The sequence below is a fragment of the Ictalurus punctatus genome, chromosome 16 (genome assembly GCF_001660625.3).
Source record: "Ictalurus punctatus breed USDA103 chromosome 16, Coco_2.0, whole genome shotgun sequence".
Classification (NCBI taxonomy): domain Eukaryota; kingdom Metazoa; phylum Chordata; class Actinopteri; order Siluriformes; family Ictaluridae; genus Ictalurus; species Ictalurus punctatus.
Window position 1 is genome coordinate 3,834,876 of NC_030431.2, and position 13,236 is coordinate 3,848,111.

Consider the following 13,236-nt stretch of genomic DNA (forward strand, 5'->3'; position numbering starts at 1 on the left):
CTATAATCCACATTTCAAGGTAAAAGATGCATATTAAAAAGTAGAAAAACATAACCGTAGCACTCCAAAGACAAGGGAAGGTAACATTTAGTACCCTTTTTCCAAAGAGGGTGAATCTGACCAATAGGCTTAATGAGGTCTAACAACTTGTATGCATACAGGTCCTCAAAAAAAAAGAACATCAATCCTCTCACTATTTGCTCCACTGAATGCATTACCATAAATATTATGGTAAAATCTGCAAATGAACATTAAAACTGACCTGGCTTAGGTACTTTTTCACTAATTCATTATCTATATCAGCTTGTAGGGAGAGTGGGGAACATTTTTGGAATATCTAGGTTATCAAAGCCTTCTTTTCATTATTAAAACAACATAAACACACTGCACATACCCCAATCAGCCATAGCATTAAAACCATCTGCCTAATAGTGTGAAGGTCCCCATAAGGAATCGACGCTCATGCACCCAGCCGTCCACACAATGTAAAAGAACACGTGATTAATCAGACCAGGCCACATTCTTCCACTGCTCCATGGTCCAGTTCTGATGCTCACGTGCCCATTGTAGGTGCTTTCGACAGTGGACAAGGGTCAGCATGGGCACTCTGCAGCTACGCAGCGCCCCATATGCAGCAAGCTCTGATGCACTGTGTGTTCTGACTCCTTTCTATCAGAGCCAGCATGAACTTTTTCAGCAATTTGTGCTACAATAGCTCTTCTGTGGGAATGGACCAGACGAGCTAGCCTTTGCTCACCACGGGCATCAGTGAGCCATGGGCGCCCATGACCCTGTTGCTGGTATCCTTCCTTGGACCACTTTTGGTAGGTACTAACAACTGCATACCGGGATCACCCCACAAGACCTATTGTTTTGGATATGCTCTGATCCAGTCGTCTAGACATCACAATTTGGCCCTTGTCAAAGTCGCTCAGACCCTTACACTTGCCCATTTTTCCTGCTTCCAACATGTCAACTTGGAGAACTGACTGTTCACATGCTGCCTAATAAATATATCCCTCTTCTTGGCAGGTTCCCTTGTAACTATATAATCAATGTTATTCACGTCACCTGTCAGTGTTTTAATGTTATGGCTGATCGGTGTATCTGAAATTCTCACGGAGTTGACAAATATGGAAAGGAATAATATTGTTTGCATTTTGTTCTGCCTGTATACGTGTATATATATATATTTTTCGTTTGCACTTATATTTGATCAAAATGTCTTGATTTATTACACATCACTTGCAATCCGCTGCGTCGTTAGTTAAAGGTACTTAAAGAGCAGCATAATTGTTTAGCAATTATTTACAAGTTGCAGTATTTTGTTCGCACGGTGTCGCTGCTCTGTGAAAAAGCTCTCTTCTGAGATATAAATATAAAAGGGGATTGTGGAAGATTTTTTTCCCTCATACTGTTCTGAGACCAGCTTTTATTTTTCCTTCACATGGACAGAAACAGAGGATGTTAGAGAGGGTACTGTTCCTAGCTCAGCTCTAATGGGTCGTTAGTATCCATCAGGGGGAGGAGTATGTGTGTGTGTGTGTGAGTGTGTGTATTGTTGAGGAAGCCATGACAGTCCTGGATGCTCTGCAGACAGACACACACCCTTTAAGGATTATGCAGGGTTATTTTCTTGTAAACACAGTAGGATTATATCATAGTTATATTTTAATTGCGCATTGAACGCAGTTAGTTTGCTGGTCGTGTTTATTCGAATCGCTAATCTGCGCATTTTCTGTTCGCAATGGATCCGCGAGCTTTCGCCTTTTGCAGGAGGTCATGGCACGTCAGATTTGTTATGTTTTCCGCGCTATGGGGCTCAGCTTTCACCGTGACGCGGTACTCCATCCCGGAGGAAACAGCAGAACGAACTGTGGTGGCACATTTAGCCGCAGATTTGGGTCTGGAAGCGCGCAGCCTCGCGGAGCGCAACGTGAAGCTCGACTACATCCACAGCAAAAAATACCTGGACATTAACAAAGAGACCGGAGAAATGTTAATCACCGAAAAGATCGACAGAGAGCACCTCTGTCCCGCAAAGACGTCCTCATCGTGCTTCCTTAAAATGGATGTTGTGATCGAGAATCCGTTACGCATATTCAACCTCGAACTGGAAATCATGGACATAAACGATAACGCCCCTCAGTTCAGGAGAGAGCGCATACCGCTGGATATCTCGGAATCAGCGAGGCCTGGGGAGAAATTTTCTTTAACCAACGCAGTCGATGCTGATGTTGGAGAAAACTCTATCAAGACTTACTTCCTGAGCCAAAGTGACGAGTTCACTATTGAGATCCAGACAGGAAGCGACGGCACGAAATACGTGGACCTCGTTCTCCAAGCACCTCTGGACAGAGAGAAGCAGACTGTGCATAGTCTCATCCTCACAGCCGTGGACGGTGGCACACCGGCACGGACTGGCACTGCCACCGTCATTGTGAAAGTGCTAGACACCAATGATAACGCTCCTCAGTTCGACAGGCAGGTGTATTCAGTCGATCTGGTTGAAAATGCCCCGGTTGGTACGCTGGTCATGCAGCTCAATGCAACAGACATAGATGAAGGCACCAATGCTGAGGTTGCTTACTCATACACGCTGTACACGTCTGAAAAAACACAGGAAAAATTCTCGCTGAATCCCAAAAGTGGAGAAATCCGAGTGAAAGGTGTGATCGATTATGAGGAGATGAGAAGTTTTGAAATGTATGTCGAAGCCAAAGACAAAGCGATAACTCCACTTTCGGCACAATGCAAAATATTGGTTTTTATCACGGACTTAAATGATAATTATCCTGACATCACGGTTAAATCATTCAAAAGCTCAGTTAAGGAGAATGCACCCACAGGAACGGTGATAGCCGTGGTCAGTGTGAGTGACAGAGACTCTGGAGATAATGGCAAAGTTTTTCTTTCGTTACGTGACGCTGAGGAGTTGCCTTTCCTTCTAAACAATTCATCCGAGGATTACTTCGAACTAACTGTCAAAGATCCATTAGACCGCGAGAAAAACTCTAGTTATGAGATCACACTCCATGTTACGGATAGAGGAACGCCTCCACTCACTGACAGCGAGACTATTAGCTTGGAGATCCTGGATGTGAATGACAACGCTCCTGTATTTCCTCAGTCCTTTTACATTATTCATCTGCCTGAAAACAATGAGCCAGGTGAGCTTCTCTGCTCTCTCACTGCACACGACCCGGACCTGAATGAAAACCAGTATCTGGTCTATTTCATAGTGGAGAAAGAGATCTCCAACACGTCTGTGTCTATGTTGTTCTCGGTGAACCCGGAAAATGGGAACCTGCATGCGCTGCGTGCCTTCGACTATGAGCGTGAGAAGGAGTTTCTCTTTCACATTGAAGCTCGAGACTCTGGTGTCCCACCTCTCAGTAGCAATGCCACGGTACGTGTGATCATTCTTGACCAGAATGACAACGCGCCTCAAATCGTGTCACCGTGGAGGGCTCATGACTCTGTCGTCGACCAGGTGATCTCAAGGGCTGCTGATCAGGGCTCGCTGGTGGCGAAGGTAATCGCACTGGATGCGGACTCAGCGCAGAACTCGCGTGTCACCTACCAGTTCCTCCAGGCCACCGATTCGTCACTGTTCACTTTGGACCACTACAATGGTGAAGTGCGAACAGCTCGCATGTTCACCTACCGAGATCCCAAACACCAACGGCTCGTGATTGTAGCCAAAGATAATGGAGATCCACCACGCTCTGCCACGGTCACCATCAAAGTTTCCACTGTGGAGCAAGTAGTGGTCACACAGTTAACAGAGACGACACAGATGCCGATGGAATTTGACCTGTTCACAGATTTGAACCTGTATCTCTTGCTCAGTCTGGGGTCCGTGTCTTTTCTGCTGCTCATCACCATTTTAGTCATCATTGTTCTGAAGTGCCAGAAGCCCAAACCCTCCAAAGCAGCTGTTCACGGTCGAAACAGTGTTACCAGCCAGAGGAACTCAACGATCGGTGACTCCACCCTCATCTCCAGTGACGCTTACTGGTACAGTCTGTTTTTAGCTGAAACAAGGAAAGGAAAGGTCGTGGTTCGCCAGCCATTGCCCAATGGCAGTGGCTTCATCGTGTCCAGTATACCACGGAGTGTAGCTCTCACGACCACCAGTGAATCCAGATCTTCCACACTGCAGGTACATCATTCAAATACAAATAATTATTAAACACATACTGTAAGAATGTCAATATTGGAAACTTCTAACTGTTAGCATCGTTATGAGGCCGAGTTACGGGTTTGATTAAAGAGATGATAGAAAGAGAGCAAGCCAAGAAATTTCCAAGAAACATTGTATAACTCTTACTGTGGAAGGCAAAGGGCACAAAACATTGCTACATTGATATTTGCTACAGAAATTTGGGCCTGCTAATAGGATATTGCTGTGAATTATAAATGTGAATACCATTAACATTTACATTCTAACCAAAAAAAGGTTTTAAATATAGGTAGTTTGAGAATCCTGATGCCTGAATGATGTTTTAACAATCCAGTGCTTGTTTTCCCACTCCCAAAAATATGACTGCAACAGTACCTGAAGACGTTTTGGTTTCAGAAGTGCTGAGGTGATTCTGAGGTGTTTTGTATTTTGCACTAATTCTACATAAACATAAAACTAGTGTGAGTATAAATGTGCACTTTTAGAAGAATTAAAAAAAGGGGCTCGGGCTCATTGGGGGTTTGTTGGATCATCGGGTTGTTTTGGAACCCTTTCTCTTAGACACATTATTCACATCAGTACACAACAAACACTTGATTGAGTTAGCTGTGATAGTGGAATGTATTCTGGATAAATTCAAATATAGCTGTTGTAACTGTACTGGGTTTAGACTTAAGGCTAAATCAGGGCTGAGTTAAGTGTACCGATAGAGAGAGTACCTCTATCGGTTCATCGGGTTGATCATCGGGTTGTTTTGGAACCCTTTCTCTTAGACACATTATTCACATCAGTACACAACAAACACTTGATTGAGTTAGCTGTGATAGTGGAATGTATTCTGGATAAATTCAAATATAGCTGTTGTAACTGTACTGGGTTTAGACTTAAGGCTAAATCAGGGCTGAGTTAAGTGTACCGATAGAGAGAGTACCGTTCAATGTGATGCTCTTAATGCATTTACTGATGGTCTTGGTGCTATGATGCTTTTGTGAAACTCCACCAAGATCTATAATGCTAATAAATCTATTGACCAGTATGATCCCACCACCAGTAAGAGTACTATCAGAGTACATAAAATACTTGTGTTTTGGCCAAAACAAACAGTCTGAATATTGCACTAATTATGACAGTGTGTTTTCTTTATTTTGACTGACCATCCTTTCTGTTTCCTGACAGGAATCCAGTAGTGATCTACCTTGATCCTGAGTCTTCCGAAACAGATCCACATTCTGGGAGAACGCTTATCTTGATCTAGTTGGAGAGGTCATGAGAATTCAGTTCTGATGAACTCTTATGACACATGAAAACCCTCATCTTATTGACCCGCCGTATTTCTCGTCAACCTGTAACCGCAACAGCAACTTTGCTTGGCTAAGACTTTGTGTGACTTAAATAAGTCATGAAAGGACTCTGAATATCGAGAGGAAGAAAGAAGATGGTCGAAATATACCATACACCCTGGATTTGTGACAGGACAAGGAGAGATACTCATTCAAAAAATATTTTTGACTTTTTTTTGTTTACTTGGAAAACGACTTGATCTATTATGCATGCTAAACCAGTGCTACTCTGGTCAAGCACTCTGAACTGGACAAAAATTAATTTCATGTAAAATATAATCTGAAGAGCACAATTTCCTGAACCAGGCATGTGGCTTTTTGTTTGATTATATGATAAACAGAACATGATCTATGGATCATACAAACATACAAATTCAAACAAGGAAATGAAGTTGGATTTTATTCGATTTTCAATGACAGATACAGTCGAAAAAGACGGTATAAACTTTAACACTACCCCTAACCTTAATATTGTAACTTATCATGCAAAACATGATACGTGAATTGTTATAAATTTGTGTGTCATATGCAAATTGATCCAATAGGCTGATTTTTTTTTTAAATAATAAGGCTAGATATTGACTATGAATTTATAAAACTATAAAATATAATTATAAATTGAACTATAAAAAACATTATTATTATTATTATTATTATTATTATTATTATTATTATTGTATTACCACAATTATTATACAAGCAGTCCAGTGACAAACTCCTGTAATCCTCCTCTGTTGGCATAAAAAAAAAACAACACCATTCGAACAGTGTTTGTAGCATATAATTATGATGAAAGCCTGGAATATATACACATATAGCTCAGGTCAAATAAATGCTAACACTACCTGTCAATACTTTCTACCTACGTCTGCTTCAGATCTGCTGCTCTTAAGACTATTTTAGTTTACATTACAAGACCTTAATCGAATTTTTCAAACTCTGCTGCTTCCGATGCATCGAGACTACCCAACAAATCTGTGCAGCTAATGTGAAGAAATAACACATCCAGCCATGCACAGGTATGTGTGTAGCTCCGAAGCTTTAAAGAAGCAATAAGTAGCATTAGAATAATACTAAAATAAAACAAAAAACCTCCAGAGAACAAGAGAGAGAGAGAGAGAGAGAGAGAGAGAGAATATTCAGAATGCTGAGTTTACTCTAAATACATTTCTTTCCAAATCAGAAGCATAAAAACCATGTTAAATTATCTCCTAGAATCCTACTCAGTATTTATCAGAAAGTTACATATCTGTTTACTTCTGAAATGAGCGGAATAGTTAAGCACGTCTTTATTGGCGCAATTAATCAAATCGTCCTGCAATAATGTTTGAAATGTATCCGAAACATTCAAAACATATTGAATATGCTTACAGCAGAATGTGCTGTACATGGTTAGTCATGTAATCAGCAAACAGCCAATAATATGACACTAGTTGTGACTAAAATACTACTTACTGCTTCTTTAAATATTGTATGATCAGACTGTTTTTGTATAAAGAGCTGTATCGCTTTGGAATTTTTTGGCAACATGTAAGTGGGTTTTTGACATTTTTAAAATGTTTTATAGATGTACGAAGGGCAAACACTTGTGTACATATGTATTATTAAGCTAAGAAGTGTATTGTGTATGCTACTGCTTTGTGTTAAGTGCATTATGTTCCACATTGTATTCATGCTGCAGTGTTCAAAAATGCCAAAATGATAAAAACGCCAGCTGTGTTTCATAAATGAAAAGATGAGACGTGGAGGACAGGAAATGAAGAGTGACTGGAAAAGAGAAAGTACAACATGTGTATTAGACATGTGGGCCATGTGTTGCAGTTAAATCCACATTGCATCTCAATGAACAGGAAACCGCCTTATAATTAAAAAGTATGGATATACTGTATATGTGAATGAAATTGTCTGTATACAGTATATGGCACAATATTAACAATAATACATTTGGTGCAAGCGCTTGTGCTGTGGAATTTTACACAAAATTCTATATATAATTCTATATATAAAAACATTGGTATTTAATCAGTGATATAGTTTGATGGGGAACTGTACACTGAAACAACCGGTTTCCAAATAAAATCATCCAAGTGGCCAGACGTGGTAAAGGAAAAGGTTACAGTGAAATGTAAGAAAGACAAAACTGTGCCTTTTTGTTTTTTTAAGTTCTGTGCTTTGCAAATGAGCACAGAAGTGGTTGGTGCCTAATGTTGGATGTGTGACTAAAATCTGAACAGTGTGTAAAGCGTGCCATCTGGACCAAGTGAAAATGATGAGATGAACAAGAGTTTCCTAAATGTATTTGTATTTAAAACAAATTTATGACAAAAAAGCCTCTGGTTATTGTTATTGTTCCCAGAATTATTAGTGTACGCTCTCAAAATTCAGTATTTATTCACATTTTTATGGCCTAAGTGCAGATCCTGAGTTCACTTTGTCATTGGATAGTAAGATGTTTGCCAGTGGATGTATGGACATAATATTTCCTTTCAAAATCATCGGTATTAGAATGTTATTTCTTCTTTAAAGTTGCTCGTGTAAATACAGGAAAATAAATAAAGCAACATTTATAAATTGCTTTAGTTTTCTCTTGTCCTGGTTATTTTATTTTATCTTTCTAGTTTGATTCATAAATATATTCTAAATGATCCAAATGTAAATCTCATTTCATTTTACTGATAAAATTATAAATATGAACGCCTATATTTCCTACATCACATGATAACAACTGCAGTGTGCATTCAGTGGGCTAAAGTCAGGACCTACCACTCTCACCATGGCAACAGTCACCATGACAACCCCTCTGTCTCTCCTGATTTAGAGCAACATACCTTTTACCTTCTTTATTTAGTCATTCAGTGTGAACACACGCACACACACACACACACACACACACAGAGCTCAGTTTCTTCTGTACTGCTCCTCTTTTTTTCTTTTTTCCAAGTGTGTGTGTGTGTGTGTGTGTGTGTGTGTGTGTGTGTGTGTGTGTGTGTGTGAGAGAGAGAGAGAGAGAGAGAGAGAGAGAGAGAGAGAGAGAGAGTTACACCACTAGGCGGAACTGTTGGACAAGTTTAGACGAATTGACGCAGCAAAAAATATAGGCTATAAATAAAAATATATAATAAAAAAACTGGAAAATTAACTGAAAAAGCTTACATTAAATGCAAATCTTTAAAGAAAATTCACCCTCTTTTTATTTTCACCGATGATTAACCAGATTTATTATTCATCCAGAAATGAATTCTATATGCTATAAATGCTCAGAAGTGTTCCATTAAACTAAGTAATCTCAAGACCTGCTTTGGAGTTATTAGAAACATATCGAATAAGACAAACTGAAACTTTTTTTCAGGGATGACAGGCAAATTGTATTGTAACATGTATCTATGCATTTATATGTAGACAAGAAGAAGAATGGATCCATTTTAATCTTAAATGGTCTCTTTAATCGGAGAATAAAGTACCAAATATAACAAGTATCAAACATTTCACACACTGTGTGAAACCTGAGTTTCCTGTGTTAGACCTGGTACAAACACCAGTATTTAAAATGAATTTTTAAAAAAGCAAATCATACTCAGGTATTTTAATAATTTTAATTTTTATTAGAAAATATTTTGACAAAGAAAACGTTTGTAACTAATAGAATATAAAACATAATATAAAGAATTCACTTTTAAAAGTTGGACAAAAAAATTGACTGTTAAAGGAGATTTATAAATTAGGTTAATCATCAATTTTCCTGAAATCTTGTCCTAAAATCACCCAAGAACTGGAGCCTACGTAAAAAAAAAAAATTCAGACAGACAGACAGACAGACAGACAGACAGATAGATAGATAGATAGATAGATAGATAGATAGATCGATCGATAGATTGGAACTATCCGTGGTGCTGAACTTGTTTGCAGGCTTTGAACTTGCATTGATTCTTGAATTCACGCATACTTTATTTATGGAAACACATCCACGAAGGAAATTAGTAATAATTCTAGTCAGTGAAATAACCATACGATGGCACTGTCTACTAAGAAATCAGAAGGCTGTTCTCTTTTGGGCTTCTCCTCTTATTATGAACGAATGCACGCCCAGTTACAGCTCAGTCAGGGGTGATAGAATCGTCTTATGTCTGAACTGAGCCAGAAATTTATTTTAAATATTTAAAGTTAATATACAACGAAAACGTTGTAGATGATGGCTTCATCTCCTGAGTTTGGACGTTTCTGGATTGTCTCTGCGTATTTTCTGGCCTTTTGTGCACGGTATGGCTTTTCCCGACAGATCCTTTACTCCGTGTCTGAAGAGGTGAGTCCGGGGACGTTTGTCGGAAATTTAGCCAGGGATTTAAACCTAAAAGTGGACGAGCTCGAGTCTCGCATGCTGCGAATCGTTTCGGGATCAACAAAGAAACATTTTGATGTGAATATAAAAACCGGTGCTTTGTACGTCCTGGACACGATAGACAGAGAGGAGCTATGTCCGAATAGCAACGCGTGCACGGAAAGCTTGGAAGCCATACTTAACAATCCCTTAAATGTTTATAGCATTGAGGTAAAGATTCTGGACATTAACGACAACAAACCTGCTTTTTCCGTAAAATCGCAAAATATCCGGATATCTGAGCACACACTTCCAGGGGCTAAATTTGCTCTTCTTGCAGCGGAAGATCCAGATGTAGGAAGCAATTCTGTTTCCACATACAAGCTCTCAACAAACCCGTTTTTTAACTTGGAGGTGAATGCCGAGGCAGACAGTGCACCATATCCAGAGCTGGTGCTGCAAAAAGCGCTAGACAGAGAAAAACAAGCCGAACTCCAGCTCGTCCTGACCGCACTGGATGGTGGAAAGCCACAGAGATCTGGCACCACAAACATTATCATCACCATTTTAGACGCGAACGACAACGCGCCGGTTTTTGCAAAGCAATTGTTTAAAGCTCAGGTTTTAGAGAACACAGCTGTGGGTGCAGTGATATTAAAGCTCAATGCTACCGATCCTGACGAGGGCGTCAATGGAGAAATTATTTACACATTTAAACAAGGTCAGAAAGGGATTGCGGACAAATTCGCTCTGAACAGCAACACTGGAGAGATAACAGTCGCAGGAATTTTGGATTATGAAGAAGCAAACGCGTATGAGATTCTCGTCGAGGCCCGGGATAGGGGACAAAGTCCACTGGCGTCGCACTGTAAAGTGTTAGTGGAGATACTGGATCTCAATGACCACGCACCGGATATTAAGCTCTCGTCTCTTTTGGACAACGTGAGAGAAGACGCCAAGAAAGGCACCGTGATTGCGTTTATCACCGTGCAAGACAAGGATGGAGGTAAAAATGGAAAAGTGCACTGTTTCGTATCTCAGAATTCTCCATTTGTATTGGAGTCCACACAGGGCAAATATTATTCACTGGTCCTCAATGGCGCTCTTGACAGGGAAGAAAATACACTGTATAATGTCTCAATAACAGCCACAGATGAAGGAGTCCCTCCTCTCTCCAGCACCGCTGTCCTGACTGTCCATATTTCGGATGTAAATGATAACGCACCTCGTTTCCCTGAATCTTCCCTGAATGTTTATGTTGAAGAGAACAGTCCAGCAGGTGCTCTGATAGCAAGTGTCTCTGCACAAGATATTGACTTTGGTGAAAATGCTCAAATAACTTATTCATTACTTAGCAACGCTAACATGCCTTTGTCTTCAGCTGTCAGCATCAACTCTGTCACTGGAGAAATGTACAGCATGCAGTCTTTCAACTTTGAAGAGATAAAAACCTTCCAGTTTAAAGTTCAAGCCACTGACTCTGGTGTCCCTCCACTAAGTAGTAACGTGACTGTAAATATTTTTATCCTGGATGAGAATGACAACAGTCCAGTTTTTCTCCCTCCTTATTCTGAACCTGGATCAGTAAACAGTGAGAACATTCCCTACTCTGCCGAAGCGGGGTATTTTGTGGCTAAAATCAGAGCTGTAGACGCTGATTCAGGTTATAATGCACTATTATCTTATCACATGACCGAAACAAAGGGAACAAATCTCTTCCGAATTGGAACCAGCACAGGAGAAATAAGGACTAAAAGACGAATGAGTGACAATGACTTAAAAGCTCACCCGCTTATCATTACTGTCTCGGATAATGGAGAACCTTCACTGTCCTCAACTATGAGTATTGAAGTTGTGGTTGTGGAAAATATGGACAGCGTGCAGCCTTCACTAAGACAAGTGCCAGTAAAGGAGGAGAATTTTTCTAATCTGAATCTCTATCTGCTCATCGCTATTGTCTCAGTGTCAGTGATATTTCTACTGAGCCTCATCGCTTTAATAGCAGCTAAATGCTACGGGACAGACGGTGATTTCAGCAGCTCCAGCGCTCCAGTGGTCACTACACACCCTGACGGGAGCTGGTCTTACTCGAAATCCACTCAGCAGTATGATGTGTGTTTTAGCTCAGACACACTGAAGAGTGACGTAGTGGTTTTCCCCTCGCCGTTTCCGCCTGCAGACGCAGAGCTGATCAGCATTAATGGAGGAGACACATTTAACACCACACAAACTCTTCCGAGTACTACAAAGGTAAGCGATTTATATATGTATATTTTTGCCTATAGGCAGCAGACTTTTGTAGAATGTGTTAATAAGGTTTTGACACCTTATTCACCTTATGACTTTGTAATGCGGAATTGTGCACATTTTTAGGAGCTCACCCGAAACAATAATGTATTAATATGAAACATATAATACTTATAATATAATACTAATATGAAACATACAGCTAAGAGTAGAGGACGTACTGGCAGTTTGTCTTAGGACCTTATTTGATTATAAAGCAAATTAAATAGTTCTCACTTGATATATTTTCTGTGCGAGAAATCGTTTCGGAGGAAATCACGAGTATTTCAGCACCATTTGCTGGTCAGCGACAGTCACCAAAAAGTACTAAAGTCAACTCTTTCTTTCTTTCTTTCTTTCTTTCTTTCTTTCTTTCTTTCTTTCTTTCTTTCTTTCTTTCTTTCTTTCCCCTATGATTTTACAATATAAGCTGTTTTACACACAATTAGGACATTTGTATTTTTAATCTCAGTACGACTTAGTCTTCAAATACACATTTTGCTTTTTGCAGTTTTAACTTCGCTTTTTCTGCCTTACAAATATCTAACAAACCATGTTAACCCCCCCTCCCCCACACCCGCCTCCGACTGGGTGTTAAGTTAGGGTTGACAGCTGTATTGCTGGTGTTGCTATAGCATGCTAATCGCTTTGTGAAAGGTTCGTTTTCAGTGTTTCTGACCAAGTTAAATGGTTTCCTAAACTTTCCTTTCATGGACAAAATGTGTGACTGATACGATTCCAAATTTGTAAACGATTCGTATAACTTTGTTAACTCCATGCACCAATGTGTACATTATATAATGACATCTATAATGGGCCTTAACACTAAGTTAAAGGCAGTATTATAGACCTCCGAAAATTATTTTCACGTTTAATTGATACTTTTTTCTGTATGTAAATATTTTCTATGTTACTCATGCAACTTAGTTTTCTTTGGTTGATATAATCTATGACTGATGACTTTGATAAAATGTTCTTAATATATTTGTTCGAATTATATTGATTAAAACTAAAAACAAGCTTATGCCAACTTCTGGAATTGTTTAATTTTTCTATTTATTACATTTCGTTTATTTTAAAATGAAATGATGTCAGATTTTAGTTTTTTA

At 39.5% G+C, this 13,236-nt stretch overlaps 2 protein-coding genes across 2 annotated transcripts; both read left to right on the forward strand.

The window, feature by feature from the left end:
• Positions 1 to 1,571: 1,571 nt before the first annotated feature.
• Positions 1,572 to 8,101, forward strand: LOC108276596 (protocadherin alpha-C2). The gene is made up of 2 exons (XM_017488382.3): positions 1,572 to 4,165; positions 5,363 to 8,101. Exons 1-2 carry the CDS (start codon positions 1,748 to 1,750, stop codon positions 5,384 to 5,386), a joined length of 2,442 nt encoding a protein of 813 aa, XP_017343871.1. The 5' UTR covers positions 1,572 to 1,747; the 3' UTR covers positions 5,387 to 8,101.
• A 1,520-nt stretch (positions 8,102 to 9,621) lies between these two features.
• Positions 9,622 to 12,214, forward strand: LOC128635229 (protocadherin alpha-8-like). Its single transcript, XM_053687053.1, has one exon. It carries the CDS (start codon positions 9,713 to 9,715, stop codon positions 12,212 to 12,214), a length of 2,502 nt encoding a protein of 833 aa, XP_053543028.1. The 5' UTR covers positions 9,622 to 9,712.
• The last annotated feature ends 1,022 nt before the right edge of the window (positions 12,215 to 13,236 follow it).

What these genes read in the sequence shown, in the direction of transcription:
- LOC108276596 (XM_017488382.3), top strand. Translation starts at nt 1,748, where the DNA reads ATGGATCCGCGAGCTTTCGCCTTTTGCAGGAGGTCATGGCACGTCAGA. An exon ending in CCAGATCTTCCACACTGCAG is followed by an intron (nt 4,166 to 5,362) that starts GTACATCATTCA and finishes GTTTCCTGACAG; the next exon opens with GAATCCAGTAGTGATCTACC.
- LOC128635229 (XM_053687053.1), top strand. Translation starts at nt 9,713, where the DNA reads ATGATGGCTTCATCTCCTGAGTTTGGACGTTTCTGGATTGTCTCTGCG.